Source organism: Diaporthe citri (assembly GCF_014595645.1).
Source record: "Diaporthe citri strain NFHF-8-4 chromosome Unknown scaffold_2, whole genome shotgun sequence".
Taxonomy (NCBI): Eukaryota; Fungi; Ascomycota; class Sordariomycetes; order Diaporthales; family Diaporthaceae; genus Diaporthe; species Diaporthe citri.
In genome coordinates this window covers 4012747-4034082 of record NW_025064847.1, presented here as the reverse complement: position 1 = coordinate 4034082, position 21336 = coordinate 4012747, and the positions used below count along the sequence as shown (strand labels likewise).

The 21336-nt window shown below is 55.3% G+C and overlaps 7 protein-coding genes across 7 annotated transcripts; 4 read left to right on the top strand and 3 right to left on the bottom strand.

Annotated features, from left to right (window-relative positions):
• Positions 1-457: 457 nt before the first annotated feature.
• On the bottom strand, positions 458-1311 carry INS49_006663 (uncharacterized protein; the record flags this gene model as incomplete). Its single annotated transcript, XM_043167433.1, has 2 exons — positions 458-1188; positions 1260-1311. 2 exons carry the CDS (start codon positions 1309-1311, stop codon positions 458-460), a joined length of 783 nt encoding a protein of 260 aa, XP_043028577.1.
• A 947-nt stretch (positions 1312-2258) lies between these two features.
• INS49_006662 (uncharacterized protein) lies at positions 2259-2947 on the top strand (the record flags this gene model as incomplete). The annotated part of the gene is made up of 3 exons (XM_043167432.1): positions 2259-2445; positions 2512-2811; positions 2862-2947. 3 exons carry the CDS (start codon positions 2259-2261, stop codon positions 2945-2947), a joined length of 573 nt encoding a protein of 190 aa, XP_043028576.1.
• A 771-nt stretch (positions 2948-3718) lies between these two features.
• Positions 3719-5225, top strand: INS49_006661 (uncharacterized protein; the record flags this gene model as incomplete). The annotated part of the gene is made up of 2 exons (XM_043167431.1): positions 3719-3977; positions 4039-5225. 2 exons carry the CDS (start codon positions 3719-3721, stop codon positions 5223-5225), a joined length of 1446 nt encoding a protein of 481 aa, XP_043028575.1.
• A 973-nt stretch (positions 5226-6198) lies between these two features.
• On the top strand, positions 6199-7353 carry INS49_006660 (uncharacterized protein; the record flags this gene model as incomplete). Its single annotated transcript, XM_043167430.1, has 3 exons — positions 6199-6484; positions 6619-6915; positions 6968-7353. The coding sequence occupies 3 exons, from the start codon at positions 6199-6201 to the stop codon at positions 7351-7353; spliced, it is 969 nt and encodes a 322-aa protein (XP_043028574.1).
• A 1500-nt stretch (positions 7354-8853) lies between these two features.
• Positions 8854-9780, bottom strand: INS49_006659 (uncharacterized protein; the record flags this gene model as incomplete). Its single annotated transcript, XM_043167429.1, has 1 exon — positions 8854-9780. One exon carries the CDS (start codon positions 9778-9780, stop codon positions 8854-8856), a length of 927 nt encoding a protein of 308 aa, XP_043028573.1.
• Positions 9781-11849: 2069 nt separating this feature from the next.
• INS49_006658 (uncharacterized protein) lies at positions 11850-13927 on the bottom strand (the record flags this gene model as incomplete). Its single annotated transcript, XM_043167428.1, has 4 exons — positions 11850-12683; positions 12747-12886; positions 12971-13514; positions 13604-13927. 4 exons carry the CDS (start codon positions 13925-13927, stop codon positions 11850-11852), a joined length of 1842 nt encoding a protein of 613 aa, XP_043028572.1.
• A 3326-nt stretch (positions 13928-17253) lies between these two features.
• Positions 17254-20534, top strand: INS49_006657 (uncharacterized protein; the record flags this gene model as incomplete). Its single annotated transcript, XM_043167427.1, has 6 exons — positions 17254-17447; positions 17501-17789; positions 17847-18014; positions 18064-18071; positions 18165-18213; positions 18267-20534. The coding sequence occupies 6 exons, from the start codon at positions 17254-17256 to the stop codon at positions 20532-20534; spliced, it is 2976 nt and encodes a 991-aa protein (XP_043028571.1).
• Between the last annotated feature and the right edge of the window lie 802 nt (positions 20535-21336).

Here is a 21336-nt window from a genome sequence, read left to right as displayed (position 1 = left end):
AGTAGCAACCAGGAGTGAAGACGGCGAACTGGTGGCTGCGGAGGCTTTGATGTGCGAGTGGCTCCGGTTTCTCGACATTTGGCGCTTATGAGAGAAAGCTGCTTGGCCAGGCAAATGCGGTAAGCTTATTTCCACTCTCCACTTGCACGGCACATCGTCAGTCGTCTTTCCCATGATTAAGTATAGCGGAGAATGACTCAAGAGTGAATCTGGGTATCACAGTAATATCCCATAGATCTATAGTGGGATGATTCCTGATGAGATCACCTCCCATAGGATGCCCTGATAGGGTTAGCCACTGTAGGATTACCTACTATAGGATTGCCTATTATAGGATAACCCGCAAGGGGCCAACCATCTTGCCAGTACATGACGCCTGTTGACCATAGTCGGCGGGATATTGAACTTCTCTTTTTACGGTTGATAGTCCTCGTCAATAAAATTTACGCCCATTTTTCTACTCGTGCTTCCACTCTGCCTTCGCCTTGTCCGCAAATGCCTTCATGCCAATCTTCTGGTCCTGGCTGCCAAACAAGCTGTGGAAGACGCGCCTCTCATACTCAACGCCGTCCCGTAGCGAAAGGTCCTGGCTCTTATTGACAACCTCCTTGCCAGCCTGCACGGCAACCTTTGAGTAGCCGGCTATGGTCTCGGCCGTGTTCAATGTAGCCTCCATGAGTTCCTCGTAGGTGGGAAACGTCCTGGCGGCGACTCCCCACTCATAAGCCTCCCGTCCGGAGAAGAACTTTCCGGTGAGGATGAGCTCCATAGCCCTGGACTTGCCAATGGCTCTCGTCAACCGCTGGCTTCCTCCGGCTCCTGGGACTGTGCCAAGCTTGATCTCTGGCTGGCCAAAGTTGGCCTTGTCGGTGCAGTATATAATGTCACACATCATGGCCAGTTCACATCCTCCGCCTAGTGCGTGCCCAGAGACTGCCGCGATGATAGGCTTTTTGATCTGAGTGGTTAGGTTGGACCAGGACTCGATGAACGAGTTGAGATAAGCCTGTGAGAAAGTCAGGGGCGCCATCTCCTTGATGTCCGCCCCAGCCGCGAAGGCCTTCTCGGAGCCTGTGAGGATGATGGACGAGACATTGTCCGAGGCATTGAACTTCAACATAGCCTCGTTAAGTTCCTCGATCAGCGGAGTGCACAGGGCATTGAGAGCCTTGGGTCGGTTCAGTGTGACTGGGAGTAGATTAACAGTCAGTCATCGACAATGCGCGCAAGTGATACCCAACAGCGTCGCCCGTCCATACCTTGCCCAACGCCAGGCTTTGGCTCAGAAACTTGAATATGTTCGTAGCTCATTCTCGATGAGGCGGAGAAGGAGGCGCGGGAGACGCGAGGCAGTGTCGAGGTCTGCAACCTAGAGGCAATTGGCCTCAAACTCCGGAAATTCTGCATCTTGAGGGACAAAACCAAAGTTCCGAGGCTATGGGAATAAGCAGCGGGGGACGACGCTATGCGTCGGGCGTAAGGGCTGCTCAAATGGTCGCTGGCGGGGAGCTGTAGCTGCGACGGCACGTCCACCTCGGCAAGCCTGCTGGAAGTGTACGAAGGTGACTGTGTGGAGAAATATCCTCACGCCAAAATTCCAGTGCGGTAATGATAGGGACACGAGGACAATTGGATTCAAACTGTAAATTGGCTCCCAACAAAGCACACACAGATGCCTATGGACAGCGAAGACCGATGGTTGCCGCCGGCCGAGGATGAGTTACCAGCACCTGGAGCAGTGTCGTCACAGCTAGCTTTCTCAGTGTTCCCCGTCCCCACCAGTGACTGGCTAGCCCCATCCGTGGGTGGGCGAATGGGTGCACAGTGAACGCGTATTCGAGGTAGGTACTTCGGTACCACCTATCCGTTCCGGCCGTTCAGTCCCCCGTGGGACAGAGACAGCAGGGATCACGGCACGGCTCAGGGGGCGGCGCAGGGACCTGTCAATCAGCGCGATAAAGAAGTGGGGCCCAATCAAAAATACCAGTTTACCGGTTGGGTGACCTTTTGGAGCCTTGGGGAGCCTTTTAGTGAGCTCCAGCTCTAGACAGATTTCAAAGTCGTCGTCGCATCTCCATCTCCATTTTGCGGAGCCTACGAGCCGTGCGACCTGCCCTGCCCTGCCCATCCACGACCACTTGCCCTGCGACGATACCTCAACCTCCGAGTCCAAGTGTCGCGCTCGAATTCCGCCTGTTGCATTCTCAGATCTGCCTCCGTCTTCCCAACAATCTCCTGGCCATCCCCGTCTAGTCACAATGGATGCTCCCGAACCAGATCAGACCCCTTTCGCCTCGGTGTCGGCGCAGACATCGAAACTGCAAAGGCAATACCAGGCGCTGTTGGACCAGTCAACCCCATATGTCACGTACAGATGGATTGGCACGGCCGTCCTGTTGCTACTATTCTTCGCGCGCATCCTGTACGCGCAAGGCTGGTACATCGGTCCGTCCACTCACTCCCCACTGCTCTTTCAAGTGTCCGGCGCCTCTCCCACTAACTCGATATTAGTTGCCTACGCCCTCGGTATCTACCTGCTCAACCTCTTCCTCGCCTTCCTACAGCCCAAGTTCGACCCTTCCAATGAGGCCATCGATAACGAGATGGAGGACGGCGCGGCTGGGTCCTTGCCGACGAAGCAGGACGAGGAGTTCAGGCCCTTTATTCGACGGCTTCCGGAGTTCAAGTTCTGGCACTCTGCCACCCGTGTCATCCTCATCGGCTTCATCTGCAGCTGGTTCGAGATCTTCAATGTTCCGGTGTTCTGGCCCGTGCTGGTTATGTACTGGTTCATCCTGTTCTTCCTGACCAGTAAGTCGAGCTTTTCCTGCTGGCCTGACCACTGTGCTAACAAAGACCAGTGCGCAAGCAAATCCAACACATGATCAAGTACCGCTACGTGCCCTTCTCCATGGGCAAAACACGATACAACAGGAACGCCGAGTAAGGCATCACTGAAACGGGAAGCCAGAGCTTTGTGACAGAAACTCTAGCATGATCAGAAAATGGCCCAAGCGCGAGGCATTCTAATTCTGTGCCGAGCTTATCGTTATCAACTTTATGAACCGTTTTAATCCGCATCTGCATCACGGACGGAGGCAGGGCCCGCCTCGAAGCCTTGTCGTGTAGTCGGCGCACGCGTGAGGGACTTGACCTGAGGCGTTCCTGTTTGCTTGGTTACTTGAGCTGGTCAAATGGGCCAGAAATCTGTGGAAATGGAATCACGGCTTTGGGGAAGAACGCGTTATGTAGACTACGATCCTCTATAGAATGAAGCAGGTTGAATCCTCCCAGCTTGCAGGCGTGAGCACTGTACAGCCGGGTCATTCGCGTGTCCTCGTGCTGGGCTATCAGGGGGAAATGCGATGCGCTAATCCAGGCGCAGATTGCGCGCAGTCATGCTATTGTCCTTCGCATTGTCTGAATACGCCGAATAAGCCCAAAGGTGAGTGCTGGGGCGAAAGGGGCTGGCTGGGGGCAGCTCGAAAAAAAAGGTGGGTGCACTTACGGTCCGGGTGTATTTTAGCAACCGTGCAACTAAAGAGGCGCATTTCACCCAAACCGCCGAAGCTACCAAACTTGGCGTCCGCAACTCCTTCCAGCTTCCAGCTTCCAGCAAAGCAATTCCAGAAGCCAACACCTCAAACACCACAGCTCAACTTCGACGAGGCTCCCACGCTCAAGGCACCGGTCGTTTGTGCCGACACCAATTGTCAAAATGTCGTCCTCACAGTCTTCACACGCTCGCCAAGACTTCATCGCGAGGATCAGATATTCCAATGCCCTTCCACCGCCGCCGAATCCTCCCAAGCTCCTCGACATACCAAACACTGGCCTTGCGAGCGGGCAATACACGACCCCGGGCTTCGCTTCTCGCCTGGCGCGGGAGCAGCCGCTGAACATCGAAGCAGATGCAGAGCTTGGAATGCCGTTGGACTTGGTGGGCATGTCAGGTGTCTTTGACGGCGACGAGAGCTGTGCGTCTGATGAATCGTAACAAAGCTTGAGGTTGAAGGCCTGTAGACTGACATTCAGCAGCAATCCAAGCACCTTCCCAGGCCCCACAAGTCCACCCGCATGACCGAGCGTTGCTGCGACCACTGGCCACCCTCGGCAAGCCCAAGGTCGCAGGTGCTGCTGTCTCCTTCCTCCGCCGTACCGAGTACATCTCCAATGCAAACACCACAACGAAATCGAGCCCATTCCGCCAAGCTCCAAAGAACACCGCCCAGCGGCCGCCCAAGCGCAAGTCACCGGAGCCTGACATCGGAACACCAGCCTACGTCAAGCGCAAGATCGAGAAGGGCTTCGAGGCAGCGCAAGGGAACCTGAAGGACAAGAGCCGGATACGCCACCCGACCAAGCCTCCCGTGAACAAGTTCAGGAATCTCAGGGTGGTGGAGGCTTACCCAGTTCTGCCGGACCTCGACGCGTTCCCGGACTCTGGCGCCTATGTCACTTACAAGTTCGCGCATCCCCCCATACCCAAGGATGGGACTTACGACAGGCGCCTTCTGAACAGTATATTGAAATACAATCGCTCAGCAGAGGAGGAGGAGACCTACAATGCAGCGGTAGAGGCGCACAATCGTGACCCGGAGAATTATCCCAAACCGCCCAACCAGCAGCCGTACAACTTCTACCTTGCCGACAAGGTCAAGCACGTTGATCTGTTCCGCCAGAGATTTGACCTGCGCAATCCCAACCGTGATGACGACAGTCTGAACCCGGAGACCAAGGCCGACAGCGGTAAACCTGCATTCGAATACAACTACGCACGCACATACAACGCTGTCGTCGAGAGCGAGCTGGATCATGACACAAAGTACAGCGAGGAGCTAGTTTTCGGTATTGATCCCGTCACCAAGGTGGCATGGTACTACCCATCCATGCAGCGTATGAAGCTGGAGCCTCCAAGAAGAATCCACAACCAGTTCAAGCGCGAGAAGACCGAGGTCGATGAGATTGATATTGTCCCCGAGGACCCTTCTGACGAGTGGCGCCTTCGCATGGAGCTATGCAAGGCGAACCCTCTGGTCGGGCCGGACCCGCCACAAGAGGATGAGCATGATGCTGACGCTGAGGCGGAGGAGGGTGTGTCACATGACGGAGACGGTGGCCGACGTGATGACAGTGAGGAACCCACGGCAACAAATGGGCGGCACTACAGCGAGGAGCCCAGGATTGAGAGCGAGCAAGATGCTGAGGGAGACGAGGAGGAGTAGGTAGACCTACTCAAGCCGCCTGAGGCACCATCCCACGTCTCAGTGGGGACGGGAAAAGAGGAACCGGGTCCCTGGTATTGTGTCTCTTCTTTTCCTACCCCTTACTTGGAATTGGAAGACCTGGAATGGAGAGATTGCCCAGCATTCTGGCACGATTGTCTGCAATCTCGAGGTCCGCCTAGCTACTGGCTTACTTCACTCGAGCCCATGGAAGATTGGCATCTGGCAGCTATAAAGGTCATTACTTGTGGTACTTCTAAAACCCAAGCCTTGAACTGAACCTCGGGTTGACCTCTACATTTATATTTAATCCATAAAATTCTCGGGACTGCCTCGTTTCCGAACTCAAAGGGCTTGTTTGTCATTGTGTAGCCTCAATGGATTGTAGAAGTAACGGCATAATCGTAACATCTGACAGAACGTACAAAGTTCCCAATGTCTTTGGGATCTACTTAGATGCCTTTGGGCATTGGCTTGTGGGCTGTACAAGTCCATGAGAAGTAGGCATCTTTCTCACATTGTGTCTCTCACTCAACGGTCACAAGCTCTCACTCTCTGAACCCCTCGGTTCCTGGCTGTGGCTTGGTCAGGAGTTTTCCCTCATCTGAACCTCCTATTTCTACCTGGCCCTCGTTGGCTGTATCTCAAATCTCTGGATCGATGGATTTGGACTGGGAACTATTATCTCCCACAAATCCTTCCAATTGTTTGGCTCACAATATCTGTCCTGGTTCTTTCGCTTTCCACCGTATAAGAAACCCCACCTCATGACCAAGCAACACCTCGCTTCTAGCCCTGTCAACAACTCAGAGCCATCAAATTCCCAGGAGCAAGACAAGTACCACCACTGAAGGCGACCACCAATCTCTAGCTGTGGCCTAGTCACTCGACTTGCCCCTGTCATCACCACTCAATACCTCGATCTCAGGCACCCCTTGTCATCATTGGCCTCGCCCGCGTCACTGTCCTCAAGATGAGTCCTCCGCTGGACGACTACATCCTCAAGATGCGAAATCTCCACCAGAGATACGGCCTTTCAGAGAACGTTCTGGAGCTGTTCAGGGCTTATGGCGAGCATCACCGCGGCGCCGTGGCCCCCGAGGCGCTGGGCCGACGGCTTCGAACCTCGACCCTCACGAGGGCCTGCACCGATACCATCACTTCTCTTGCGGCGGCAATGCAGAAGAACCCCACGCCCGAGTGCATCACCGAATGCAGTGAGATCATCGACTGCTGCTCTGAGATGCTCAATCTTGCCAGTGAGTTTGGTCCTGACTCTTGACCACTTGTTCGCCCCTTCCCTTTGTCTTAGGGGTCTCTGGATTGTTCTGAAGGTGGAAGACTTTGGAGCTAAACACTCCGAGGGAACAGAATGTTGACTATGAATTCGTAGACGAGTCCAAGCAGGGAGCAACACTGCCCTTCATGAAGTTCCCGGCTGAGGTCCGCCGAATTGTCTACCGGCACTACTTCAGCGACCTTTTGCTGGCCTCTCCGTGGGGAAAGGCCAACATCATCATCCTGAAAAGCCCTTTCAACTGTAATTGCGCCAGCCACAGGAGCCAAACGATGGAATTGGCTCGCCCTCTGAGCATGTCACTCATCTCCACTTGTTCGTACATCAAGGACGAGGCTCTTGAAGAGTGGTTCAAGCGCCATGTTTTCAGTTTCGCTTGTGGCTGCGAGCTTAGTGAGCGGGCATGATCCTCTCGAGGTGGGCACTTGACTGACTAGCTTCTTAGGGCACTGTCTGCGGATCAACAAGAGCATGAGCTACAACCTCAAGAGCGTCGAGGTTCACTGGACTGGCGAGGAGTCCGACTCGGCCTTCGAGCTCTTGAAGAAGGTCTCCACGCTCAAGAAACTCGTCGTCGTCGTTTCCAAGTCCACTACCAACACCATGTCCCGGAAAGAGGCGCTGCTGAAGAAGTACTTGCCCCAGAGGTCCCAGACGAGGATCACAGAAGCCCTGGGCTTCGACGAGCTGGTGGATCTGACGGCGATGGGTAGGGTGAACCATGTCAGGGTTGAGAACGTGGACAAAGGCCTGGCATATCGCCGCCTGGAGCAGGAGCGGAGCGGTCTTGAAAATTATCTAAGGCACGTCGTAAAGGAGGCCGCACACTAGGACTGAGGGTTTAGCACAGACGGCTTACAGCACGGTCTGGAATGGTGGGCTCGAGATGGCCAGGGTGTGTGTTTGGGGAGCTCGGTGAAGGGGACAAAAAAGTCTGCAAGAATAACTGCATAGCCCTCGATGAAAGGCGTGCCCGAGGCTCTTCTTACTATGGGGTACCAAGTGGTCACTATGTCACACGAGATGGCAGTTGCGGTTGTACTTAGAAAGGCACAGGTACTTGGCCCTCCACATGGGACATTGAATGCCTGGCGAGCTGAGGAACGACGAGAAGACTGCTTCCAGCCAGGCTAAAGATTCCGCAGTGATGGCAGGCACGACGATGTCATTCACTCGTCTCTCTGGTCAGAAACAAGAAACGCATTTTCTCAAAACAACAGCGCCTAGGCCGGGAAGTGAGAAGTTGACCAGTTTGAGATGTCGCAACTGAATAATTACGAAATCCCCCACAGCCCCCGGTACTCCAGGAGAGGAGGTTTCGTACTCAAACGACGTTGCGGAAACCAGAAAAAGTCTCTTGCTCTTGTCTAATACGCGCCGGGGGACCTTGACGGCTCCGAGGGGCGAATCCTACTCAAGATCGGACAGGAGGGATACTGTCGACCGAGTCCGGCAAAAGACGTGGGATGAAAGGTTGGAGCAAGGAGAATTTGTCTCTGGGGCAAGCCCGCTGGAGGCTTGAGCCAGGTACCTACCGTTGATCAACTGTTGCATTCACCATGCTATGTGATTATTCAGAGCCTATTTACGGCTTCCAGTCCCGCACGTTGTGTTCGTTCGGACTTTGCTTCTTTTGCAGGTGACTGACAGTTTGGTGTGAGTTGTGAATTGTCGTGAGCGATGGTTGATCAAGATTTTGCGGTGGGGAGGATTGTTTTCTCAGGGTTGTACCCTAAGGTTGGTGAACCACCCTCCCCCCACAACTTGGAATTTCCAGACATAGAGAACTTCGGCAAAATGATTGTATGTAAGAATTTCTTGTGGGCCATGAAATATAATGTCCATGATTCTCATCCCTTCGTAATTCTTCTCCAGAAACACTGCCAATGTAAATTTGAATCCTCATCGAGAATACGGGCCACAGAAATCAAAGTAAGGGCAGCCGGCACCGCTTTGACTCTAGGCGCCTGAGAAATCCGAGCTGCGTGAGGCTATGAATATGGAAGATGGGGGAGATGAGTACGCGAAGAACCACAGCAGGTGGTTTATGCATGGGCGGAAGGCAGTAGCAGGAGAGGCACCAGTGAGACGTTATTTGAAAGTAATTAGAAATCTTTGATTCTAGAAGAGACTATTTGTCCTCAGGTCACAAAATAGCAATCGCTATGTGACATCTATCTGAATAACCTGTAAGAATGGCTCATATCGTGGCCTCATGCTGTTCCGTAATACCCAAGAACTCCATCGCTATGCAATTGAAAACAGGCTCGTCATCTCTCGTGTTCCATGACCCATCAAACCAAGTCCTTGACAGCAACACATTCCAAGACCTTAGAAGATCAAAACAGCCGCAGCAAGGAACGCAACCAGGGCGCCGGTCTTGGCACCAGCAGAACCAATGCCCGAGGCCGCGTCGCTCGTGGCGCTGCTGCTGTCCGACCGCCCCTCGGCGGTGATGCCGTTGAGGTTGTCGGCCGTCTCGATGGCCGGGCCCTCGCTGTAGAAGTCGACCAGGGCGAACACGGGGGCGGTGCCCCACTCTGAGTTGCACTTGTAGGCGGACTGGCCCAGCGTGCCGACGGAGCTCGTGTCGGGGCTGTTGGTGGTGTCGATGATCTCGACGTTGGGAACTTCGATGGAGGAGGTAATGGACTGATAAACGAAGTGGTTCATCAGGGGCAGATAGCCCGATGAAATGGCGGAGCTGGCATCGGACAGGCCTGAGGGCCTGTCGATGGTGCAGTTCAGGCCCGCGAGCGAAGTAACCTCATAGGCGGTCTCGAAGACGAAGTCCCACTCGTTGAGGAGGTAAGGGTAGGTGGTTGAGTAAGTGACGGTGGCGATAAACGTGACCAGCCTCGTCCCGTCGTCGATCATGGTCCGAAGGGTAGGCCAGGTGTTGCTGGCGCTCACGGTAGCGGGTGTGTAGCCGTACGAGGAGATGTTGGAGCTCTCGAAGACCTTGCCGAAGGAGGCGACGTCCTCATCGTCCGAGTTCACGATCAGCAGGGTGACGACCTCGTTCGTGTTTTCGTCCATCCACAACTTGATCTTGGCCAGGAAGTCCTCGAGGGTGCCGGCGTCGAGCAGGGCGCACGTTGTATGGCATAGCTGAAGTGTGCCGTTGGAGTTGTGTACCTGGAGCGAGAGCAGTCGGATGCCGGCGTTCAAGGCTTTTGTGGCATTGTAGTACTGGTTCCCGGCGACGGAGTTGTCGGTCGATGAGTCCCGGAGGAAGGCCGCATCGTGGGCTCCCATGTGTGTCACGTTGCTGTACTGCCTTGAGCAGAGGTCGGGCGAGTTGTTGCAGGCAACGTTTGAAGTCGAGGTAGCAGCCGATACTGCAGTTGATGCGGCATAGCTACCGGCCGAGGTTGCTGTGGCCACGGTATTCTCCCAGTTGGTTGTCGATGAGGCACCCCATGCTCCTCCTGAAGCTCCTGCTCCGCTGCCGCCGCTTCCACTGCTACCGTCTCCAACTGGCTGGGGTCCCACTGTCCGTTGTTTTGTGGGCTCGGCAAAGAGTAGACCGTCGCCGTGAGAGACAGGGCGAAGGCCACCGTGGAAAGAATAGACGACTTCATGGTTGGTCGTAAAGTGAGCTTGTGTCCGGTAGTCCTTGCGAACAATGTCCGGGTATTGAGTTGCAGTTGGGTATCTCAGGTGATGAAAGAATGGTACATCTAAGAAACGTCACATTGACGGGGCGAGCAAGCGAGAGAACCAACATCTTTATAGACCGTATTGTCATTGTCGGGCTGGTATCATTTTCAGGGGCCACGAGGCAAACTGATCTGGAGGTCACCCACATCCCACATCTCACATCCCACATAGTGGGGAGGTTAGGTCGGCTGGGTTAAACAATGAGCATGGCGCAGCAGCAACCAACATTACGTTGTCGCTCCGTAGTGTGAAACCACCGGACGATGACATTTCACTGCCCTTCCAACCTCATGAAAAATTCAACGGGGCTAAAAAGACCCCTGATTCCCGGCCCTATTGGACGGAAACGAGTTGTTTATCATGCGGAAGCCCGCACTTCCTGGACGACAAGAAGCGGCCCCTTAGGCAGCTGTAAGGACAGGCCGGCTTGGAGGGTCTTGGGGGCACCCGTTGAGCCTTGAGATCTGCGCGCTAAATGGGTATTACTGCAGTCATCTTGCTCAAACAACTGGCTGGTTGGCTGGGCAATTCTCATACGGAGTCCGATGTGGTCATCGGGGGCTATTGATGAGGCTGGTTGAGGCAGCTTAGGCAGGTTGTTGTTGCGCGACTTGGAAGGGTCCTGCCGATCACGAGCGGTCGACAGGGTTGACGACTGCCGGGGCGGTGGCTTGGACCCGCCACGCGGCTCTGTTTGCCCACATGGATATCCACACTGTGAGCCTGCACCGACTCGTGCGGTAGCAGCACAGTGACTCTCAGGGAGACACTGTCCCACATGGGCTAGTCACCCCAGCTCACCCGCCACGTATTTTATTTTTGGCACCGGAGATCAAGACGCTAGGTGACATCAACGTCGTAACCCGCAGCGCGACTGCCGACCACCACCCAACCAGTTGCGTTGTTCAAGAAAGCGGATGGCGAGAAGATGACAACAAAACTTCCTTGGCTCCTCTAACTGCTCAGCGCTCACCACCATTTCGATTCGAGTAAGAATTATTTGGTTTCTGGTGGAGGTACGACCTAGGTCAAGTGACGGCAGATTGCTGGTTGTTGTCGCTGACTTGAATGGCCATGCAGGTCCCGCGGTTCTACAACTGAAGCCGGGAAGTGGGAGCGCGCACACAGAGTGAGCCGAGGCATTCTCAAATGCTGCGCCGACCTGACCGCCACACTCCGAAAAACACCTGCGCATTTGCAGTTGCATAGTTTGGCCCCTGAACACGATGCAGGCGAGGTGAATCTGGGAATTCTTCGTCCTCGGCCCCGGCGGAGACCAAACCCGGAAGGACTTGAAGCAGTCTTGCACCCTGAGAAGGCCCAGCCTCTGGCCAACTCCGATGGAGGGGACGGGAGGCAGGCACGGCGTTTCAGATGCCCAAAAAAGGTTGCCAGTCGTGCACGCTCACATTGTTTGCCTAACTTCGCTCGCATATGTTTGCGGGATACGTCCGGTCACTCATGTCTGCCTTGACAATCAAACCGTCGGGCCTACCTGTCAGCCTGTGTGCTTGTCTGTGGTCGTGCTACAAGGCGACTGAGCCTTGAGTCCGTTCGGCGGAGTGCTCATGTGCGTGCTCCTGTTTTGTGACACTTGAGACCAGGGACAAAGGGTATCATTTCAATGCTTGTGTGCCTAGCTACTACAGTCATGTACCTCGATTCTATGTCGTCTTCTTCCGGGCCTTGAACGTCCGCAGGGGATCTGACTTGCGCCCGCTGACCTTCTTCGCCTTGCCCTTGAAGAATTTGGACCGACGATTCTTCTGGTCAGCCTTCTTGAACGGGACGAAGCCAATCTGGTCCGCCGTGAGTGCCTTCTTGCCCTCCTTGGGAAGGAGATACTCGGGGACGTGCTTCGCTCGCAGGTGGGACTGCGTCCGCGCCGCTCGAAGCTCGCCGTCGTGCCGCAGATGGTTCAAGTCGGCCGGGTTTTCCTCGAAATGTCGCTTGAGCCGTTCGCTCTTGAGAAGCTCTTGCCTCAGTTCCCTGGTTCTTGCTTCCCTAATACTGTTCTTGGTGACAGCGCGCAGCGCGTCGTTCATTCTGTATCGGAAGTTCTCCACTTGCTTCATGTCAAACACATAAGGCTTGACTTCCTTGCCTTGCTTCTGCTGTTGGCGAAGGACTTTGGCTAGGACCTTCTCGTCATTCTCCGCAGACTCAATCGAGGTTGGTTTGTGTTTTCGGAACTCGTCTTTGGGAACGACAAACGACAACGCCATGCCTCGTTGGCCCGCACGCGCCGTGCGACCGATTCTGTGTGTGTATGACTTGGATGATGTTGGGAAGTCGAAATTGATGACAGCAGAGACGTGCTGGAAGTCAATCCCACGAGACACACCGTACTCCTTGTCTCGTTTGGACGACTTCCGCTTCTTCTTGGGCGGCGCCTCTCCTCTTCCGTTTTTGTTTGTGTCTTGACCGATCCGTTCCGATGGTTGATCTTCATCTCCGAGTACCTCATTTTCGTCCGAGCATAGTATAATGTCGTAAATCTTTGGGATTGTCAGTGATGAGCTCAAGACATACGGTTTTCAATGAATCGAACGAGTACTCACGTTCTTGTTAAATTGTTCGACAACGTGGAGTCTCGAATTGACGGGCAATTCTGGGTTCAAAATGGCGCTCCGGATGCCAAATTGCTCGAAGTAGAGCCGGAGTCGCCAACAACGATCAACATCCGCAACAAAGATAATGCCTAGAAAGGAATCATGATGAGCATCGCGCCAAGTAGTGAAGTCTCAGGAATGAGCTTCCAGACTGCGCAAAGTGCATGACTTACATTTTCCCTTCATGAGCTGCAGTTTGAAAATCACATAGGCCAAAAGAAACTTCTCAGCTTCACCGCACTTGACGTAGAACTGCGAAACGCCCTCTCCTTCAGCTTCTGGCTCCTCAAGGTCGAGGACCGTCGGGTCACGGCAGAACAAGCCCTTGACAGTTTCCACATCGGTGGTGAGAGTAGCGGACATGAGGATGGTCTGCAGTCCCTTGGGTACTGACCGGGCCACATTTTGGAGATCCTCGTCGTAGCCATATGACAGCACCAGATCGGCCTCATCCAAAACCAGATGTGTGAGTTTGTCCACGGAGAGGGAACCGTTGCTTATGTTCTGCCATGCTCTTGCCGGAGTAGAAATAACAATATCAGGAGCGCTCGAAAGTATGGATCGCTGGACGGCTTCGGAGACTTGGTCTGTCAGCTTGACGGCTTGGATGTCCTTGGAACAGAAGGCTGAGAATTGTTCGACGTTCCGCAGAACTTGGTCGGCAAGCTCGCGGGTGGGGACGAGTATCAGGGCGGCAGTGAAAGTCGCCGGGTCAGACTGGTTCTAGTTAGCCAATGAAGCGGAGCGCGGAGCAGATCGAGCTGCGCGATAAGCGACAGGCGGGAGAGAAACGAAACACGACGCACCTGCTTCCGCTTCAGAACACCATGTAGGACGGGTAGGAGGTAGGCGGCCGTCTTCCCGGAGCCAGTCTTGGCCTTGGCGAGCACATCCTGGCCGTTCAAGGCCAATGGAATGACCTTGGACTGGACAAGAGTAGGGGTCTGGTACTTCTGACTGGCAATGGCCTGCAGCAGGCGCGCATCGAGAGCGAGGTCAGAGAAGGCAGGGCCAGGGCTTGCGGTGGTTTCCCCAGACGTGCCAGGCTTGCCAGGCTTGTCAGGCTCAGACTCCGGGGCAGTCTGGGGCATGAGCGTGGGTTCGTTGTTTTCGTCCAGTTTTCGCTTCATCTTGGCAGGCGATGTAGAACGTCTCGGGTATCAGGGTCGCAAATAGAAGTTTGCGGATGAGGTGTTGAGCGCTGGTCGACATTGGGCGGATTCATGAGAGGGACCGAGAAAAGTTTCTGATGCCTGCCGGGGACAAGAGCCTCCCGCCGATAAGATAAGGCAGTCGAGGTACCGGGCCAGGGGCATGATACCTAGGCACAAAGGTACGTACACCAACAGCACCTCTTTTGTTGCTGCTGGGCACTGACCTCGACGTTGCATCTGCCAGACCGACCCAATCCACACGAACCTGGTCAGAGCGCGCAGCAGATGTGGGTGCCACCCACAGCCAGACTGCCTTGCGTCTCACAGCTCAACTTGGGTGCTCCGCCAGTACCTGAGCAAGCAACCTGCCCTGGCGCCTGGCGTCTCGCTCAACCGAACACACACCAAAGTATAATCTATTCTCCATACTCCATTCTCCATTCTCCGGGCTCCACATTGCTCACCTCGGTCTGTTTCCACCATCTCAAGTGCCGGAATTACTCGCTTGTTGGTTGATCAGCTTGGCGACTATGCCAGGGCAAGCAACCAGAAAGCAATGCAGGGCGTTGTACACACCTCGCTGACTAGGTGCCAAGCGAGTCTGGACAATGCGACGGTCGGCATGCTCCGTACGTGCCTGTCCAATGTAGCACATTACAAAATAGGACGCCTCACACACGCATTGCTACGCGGCTTTGGCCCTTCCCTGCAGATGCCCAGAAGACTTGTCAAGCCTTGGCATGTCGGACGCTTGTACGGGGAAGCTGTGTCAAAGGGCAGCGTCTGCCATCTTGAAACTCGACCAAGCCCAATGGCGAGGAGAGCGACACCGCAACCCACCAAATCACAGCACGCCGCTCCCAATTTGACAACAAACTATGGCTCGCCAAATCGGTCCAATACCGGCGATCCATTAATGCCGTACCAGAGCTTTGCCATTCGTGGTTACATATGTCGCCTCCGGAAATGCCATGGAGATATATAGTTCATGCTGCGCGGAGCAAACGCCGCTATCCCCACCCGTGTGCGAGACTCCCCCAAATGGACCCCTTCGCCCCTTGGAAGGTCTGCGGTATATCCTATTGCATACTTCTCCTATAGGTTGCGCTTGCTCAATTTCGTCGTGGGTCAAGGAGACTTGGTCCGCCTTCGACTCTACCTGATCCTGCCCTAATTTCAAGAGTGCCTGCGATGGTTACAACGCTGTGCGTCGGAGGAAACATCTGGTCGGGCTTATCATCCCAAACAGGAACTCTGAAAAAAAAAGTTCCGTCCTCATGCTAGCGAGAGTGCCAGAGTCCAGGCTCGACTGGACGATGTACCTCCGCGAGAGGCCCACCCCGGCCCCGACACTGACAACGGTCCCCCCACGTCCCCCAAGTCCCCAAGTCGATGAGCCGAAGGCGTACCTACCGTCCTGACCTTGGCCGATGATCTACTCCACGTCCCCCAGCCCTAGACCCTGGTATCCCGTCCCGACTACCTGCGTCCGGGGCGCTCGTTTCATGACCCATCTGTTTCCTTTCACTGTCAGTGCTTGCCAGGTTTGTCCCACCGCAATGCGCCCGACGAATTGGGTGAAGGCATACCCTGCTGGTCTGGCACTGTTTCACGCAAAGGGAGGCTGCCCATGAGACCGACCTGGTCTCAACGAGTCAGCCGGGTCTCACACGTATGTCGCCCCTTCGTCGCGTCTCATTATCAACTACCTGTCAACACGTCTTCTAGAACATCTTCTTAGACTACTCCTTGAATTAGCAGGTCTCAGAAGAAAAAAAACACGTGCGCCCCGTTGCCGCCGGCTGGCCAGCGATTATCGGGCTCCTGCGCTTCTCGCACGCATTATCTCTCACGAAAATGCACCGGCTGTGTGGTCTCTTTCCAAATGGACCTGTCTCTTTATGTGCTTCCTCAGGAGCAAGAACAAGCTCTTAGCCGAGCCTCACTGCAGAGCGGGTCCTTCGATTCAGGAACGGCCGAGCCCTCGTAGCTTAGATGAATCGGGACAAGTGTAAGCCAAGGCCCTACAAGGCGGTCAAAAGTGATTCAAGCAAATAACAAGCACCAACGCACCCTACTCTGCCAGCTTGGCCGTCTCGAAGGGCGACATTCCGACCGCCGAGCCCACATGTTGTGTAGGAATAGGACGTGGTACAGCCGGCAGTCCGCACCTCTCTTATCGCAGATCCTGCCTTGGCGGCTGTGTGGGCCAACAAGCATTCTCAGCACGCCTGGCACGCGCTGGCCTCTCCTCGATGGGATGTTTCCGGTTGAACGCCAAGTCGACTTGGCGGGACGTGAAAGTCTTGGTGGCTGGGTCGCAGTGGCGACGACGCGGGCGTATGCTGAGTTCGCTATCGCCAGCGGAAAGCCTCTGTGATGGGATATCACGTGGCAGTTTCAAAGGGACCCTGAGCTGAAACTCAGCTCCTCGGTCACCCATGGAGAACGACCACACGGCTCCACCTGCCTGGATCACCCATCTCAGAAGTCGAAACTTCACAACTCCTGTACGCCCGCCTCCTAGTCATACCGCGTTGCTTCACTTGTACTTGAGGCATTTTATTCTCTCGGCACGCCGAAGCCCTGCTCACGACAACACACGGCCCTTCCCTCCCTGGCCCTCGCAATCCAAGGATGCCAGCTCTTATTGAAACCCGATCAGCTACTCCTGTCAGAAGACCCTGGCTGTGGGAGTTGTGCGAGCTGCCCCGAGATAGGTGCGGCCGTCCGAAGAGCTCTGAGCTTCTTGGTCCCCGGCTTGCCAGGTTCTTATCGAGAGGGAAATGTACCGGTCTACCAGCCGTCCAAAGTAGCAGCCACAGTCAAGCTCGCGTACCAAGTTACTCCTCGGGAATTCCAATATTTTGGCGAGTTATTTTTGTCGACCTACATGTTGCCCAGAGATTTTCCCCCGACGCACGTTCCCAGAAGTGCCTCATCTGCCATATTGACGGCGAATCTCCTACCCACACCCGACCAGTGTCGAGGGTGTCGGCGGGACGTGAATCGAGCGAATCCTTGCTTGGATCTCCTGTGTGTTGTAGTCGCTCCGAACATCAGCGTCAGGTCCGGAACCGAGCTAGGTTTGAGGCTATAGAAATTCTCCCTAGGTAGATAGCAAGAGAACTTCACGTCCGCAGCATATAAGAAATTCTTCCACCCGCCGTCCCATCTCCAGGTCTGTTCTTGATCTCACTCTCATCCCTTCGCCTCCTTCTCCTTCCTCTCCTCTCCCTTTCCTCCCGCCTTTTTCTGTTGTTCTTTTTCTTCTCTACAGCTGGCCTGTAATCTTCGGGCATATGGCTCCGAACTTCAAGAAGGTTATGGCTTTCGGCAAGAACCGTACCCCTCATGCTCCCCAGCCTCTGAGGCAGGAGGACCATGATGACCTGGAGGCGGGGAACTTCCTCTCGGAAACCCAGAACATGTACTCCAACCTGGATGTCGGTGCCCCCAAGGGCGGTGGCGCTCAGTACATGGATGAATACAGAGCGTAAGTCACAAAGTTCACCATGAAGTCCAACGACGTCCTGACCAAGCGAACAGTCTGATCCGGTATATCGACACCTACCGGGACCCCAACGCCGAGGTCGAGATCGAGGAGGAGACAGTCGAGAAAAAGAAGCCATGGTGGAAGGGAGGCGGTGCTGCTGGGGGTAAGAAGTTCAGCGACTTCGTCACCCCCACGGACTGGCTCAACACCGAGCTCAGGGACGGCCTCAACAACATGGAGGTCGAGAGGAGGCGCAAGAGCGCCGGCTGGAATGAACTGACCACGGAGAAGGAGAACATGATTATCAAGTTCATTGGCTTCTTCCGTGGTCCCATTCTCTACGTGAGAACCCAACTTACCCCGTACAGCACTCAAACTCTTTGCTAATTCCACCACTAGGTCATGGAAGCGGCAGCTATCCTGGCTCTTGGTCTTCAGGACTGGATCGACGCCGGTGTCATTATCGGTATCTTGCTGCTCAACGCTATCGTCGGTTGGTATCAGGAGAAGCAGGCTGCCGACGTTGTCGCCAGCTTGAAGGGAGACATCGCCATGAAGGCTCGTGTTGTTCGCGATGGCCAGGAACAAGAAATCCGGGCCCGAGAACTTGTACCAGGCGATATTGTAAGTTGCGCAGACTTCCCAGTCACTCTGGTCGTGACTAACAGAAGAAAAGGTCGTTATCGAAGAAGGCACTGTTGTACCGGCCGACACCAGACTCATCTGCGACTACGAGCAGGGTGCCGAGGGCTTCCAGAAGTACAAGGTATGACACCTCTCGAAACAGAATTGAATAGCGAGGTCACTGACAACCAGCAGACCGAGCTACAGGCACAGGACGTCGGCTCCCCGCGCCAGGAGAAGTTCGAGGAGGGCGACGACGACGAGGGAACCCCCCACATCGGACACCCTATCGTCGCCATCGACCAATCTGCCATCACCGGCGAGTCTCTTGCAGTCGACAAGTACATGACTGATGTCGTCTTCTACACCACCGGCTGCAAGCGAGGCAAGGCCTACGGTGTTGTCACCTGTGGAGCTCAGTCTTCCTTCGTCGGCAAGACCGCTTCTCTCGTCCAAGGTGCTCAGGACCAAGGTCACTTCAAGGCCATCATGAACTCCATCGGAACCGCGCTCCTGGTCCTCGTCGTGCTCTTCATGCTCGCCGCCTGGATTGGCGGTTTCTACCGCAACCTGAGCATTGTTGGCGAAGCCGAGGACTCCACGAACCTGCTTCACTATGTCCTCATCCTCCTCATCATTGGTGTCCCAGTCGGTTTGCCCGTCGTCACAACCACAACCCTGGCTGTCGGCGCTGCCTACCTCGCCCAGGAGAAAGCCATCGTGCAGAAGCTTACGGCCATTGAGTCTCTCGCCGGTGTCGACATCCTGTGTTCTGACAAGACCGGAACCCTGACTGCCAACCAGCTCTCGGTCCGTGAGCCGTTCCTGATGGACGGAGTCGACGTCAACTGGATGATGGCCGTTGCTGCTCTTGCTTCCAGCCACAACATCAAGGCCCTCGACCCCATTGACAAGATCACTATCCTCACGCTGAAGAGATACCCCAAGGCCAAGGATATGATCTCCGAGGGCTGGACGACGGAGAAGTTCATGCCCTTCGACCCCGTGTCCAAGCGTATCACCGCCATCTGCACCTACCAGGGCGTCCGCTATGAGTGCTGCAAGGGAGCCCCCAACGCCGTGCTCGCCATCAGCAACTGCTCGCCCGAGCAGAAGACCCTGTTCAAGGAGAAGGCCACCGAGTTCGCCCGCCGCGGTTTCCGCTCCCTTGCCGTTGCCGTTCGCGAGGCCGACGGCCCGTGGCAGATGCTCGGTATGCTGTCCCTCTTCGACCCTCCTCGCTCGGATACCGCGCAGACCATCGCCGACGCCCAGACCCTTGGTCTCTCGGTTAAGATGCTTACGGGTGACGCCATCGCCATCGCAAAGGAGACTTGCCGTATGCTTGCCCTGGGCACCAAGGTGTACAACTCGGACAAGCTGCTCCACTCCGACCTCGCCGGGAACTCCATCTACGATCTTTGCGAGCGTGCTGACGGCTTCGCTGAGGTCTTCCCCGAGCACAAGTACAAGGTCGTCGAGATGCTGCAACAGCGTGGCCATCTGACTGCTATGACTGGCGATGGTGTCAACGATGCCCCGTCCCTGAAGAAGTCCGACTGCGGTATCGCTGTCGAGGGTGCCACAGAGGCTGCCCAGGCTGCTGCCGATATTGTCTTCCTCGCCCCTGGTCTGTCCACCATCGTCTCGGCCATCAAGATCTCCCGCCAGATCTTCCAGCGCATGAAGGCCTACATCCAATACCGTATCGCCCTCTGCCTGCACTTGGAGCTGTACCTGGTCACCTCCATGATCGCCATCAACGAGACCGTCCGCGTCGACCTGATCGTGTTCCTCGCCCTCTTCGCCGATCTGGCCACCATCGCCGTCGCCTACGACAACGCGCACTTTGAGCGCCGCCCTGTCGAGTGGCAGCTGCCCAAGATCTGGATCATCTCCATCGTCCTCGGCGCCCTCCTCGCCATCGGCACGTGGATCCTGCGCGGCACGCTCTGGCTCCCCAGCGGCGGTGTCATCCAGAACTACGGCTCCGTGCAGGGCATCCTCTTCCTCGAGATCTCGCTCACGGAGAACTGGCTCATCTTCGTCACGCGCGGCTTCGAGACGTACCCGTCCTTCCAGCTGGTGGCGGCCATCTTCGGCGTCGACATCCTGGCCACCCTGTTCGCGGCGCTCGGCTGGTTCACCGGCGGCGAGAGCTCGACCATCCCCGCCGTGCCGGAGATCGCCTCGGACCCCAACGGTAGGACGGACATCGTCACTATCGTGGTGGTGTGGTGCTTCTCCATCGCCGTGACAATCGTTATCGCGATCGTGTACTACGTCATGACCGGCATGGAGACCCTCGACAATCTCGGCCGCAAGAAGAGGAGCGCATCCGACACGCTTATGGAGAACGTTCTCACGCACCTGTCCAAGGTGGCCATTGAGCATGAGAGGGACGACGACGGTTCCAACCGCTGGTATCTCGCCCAGAAACAGATAAAAGAAGAAGACGAGTAGAGACTTGCATTGTATGATCAATCGGCTGGCGTCTAGGGGTCGTTTTTTATTCTTACCGGGTCCGGGAAAAGGGAGATACCAGAGGAGAGACTGTCACTATCCCAAGGGTGATTATACACACGAGGTGTCCTGGGGTAAAGGAGGCACCCTAATTATTCCCTTATACTGTCAGTCTCTATATGGTGTTTGATGCCAAGACTTGCACCGTTTCATAGAAGGCGAAATGAAAAATTTCTCATGTCTAACGATAACTCTGATCATCAACATATGCATTGTGTCTACAATTCTTGCCCTCCTGTCAAGTATAGCCTCTGTTCGAGGTGCTCTTTTCTCAGTGCCAGAGGGGAGCTTGTGTCTACCGTATTCCAAGGTTCTGGTTTGAATCCCTGCGCTTAGTCGGGAATGAGACAGCAAGCCAGCAAGCGCAAATCCAAGCGGGCCTGGTCGGCATTCTACTTCCCTTCTTTCTGTTCCTTCTGACACACTTGCCCCTGCCCGATTGCGCATTCGCACGTAGGTTGTGCGTCCTCAACAAGCAGGAATTGGATTGACAGATGTGGTAAGCATTAATTGCTCCTACCACACCCGGTGATGGGCACACAGAGCAACCTTGTTTGGGCGCGAAGATTGTCCGTGGCCAACATACTTTACAGACTCTGCACTGGGCAGTATGCACTGCACCACGGGCGCCGAAGGCATGAAGACGCTCGCAGGCCATGCACGACATCCCGCCCAGGTCTGTGCCTGCCTGTACCTCGGGCCTGGGGCGTGCATGCGTGCCGGTGGGCATTTTCATGTAGGC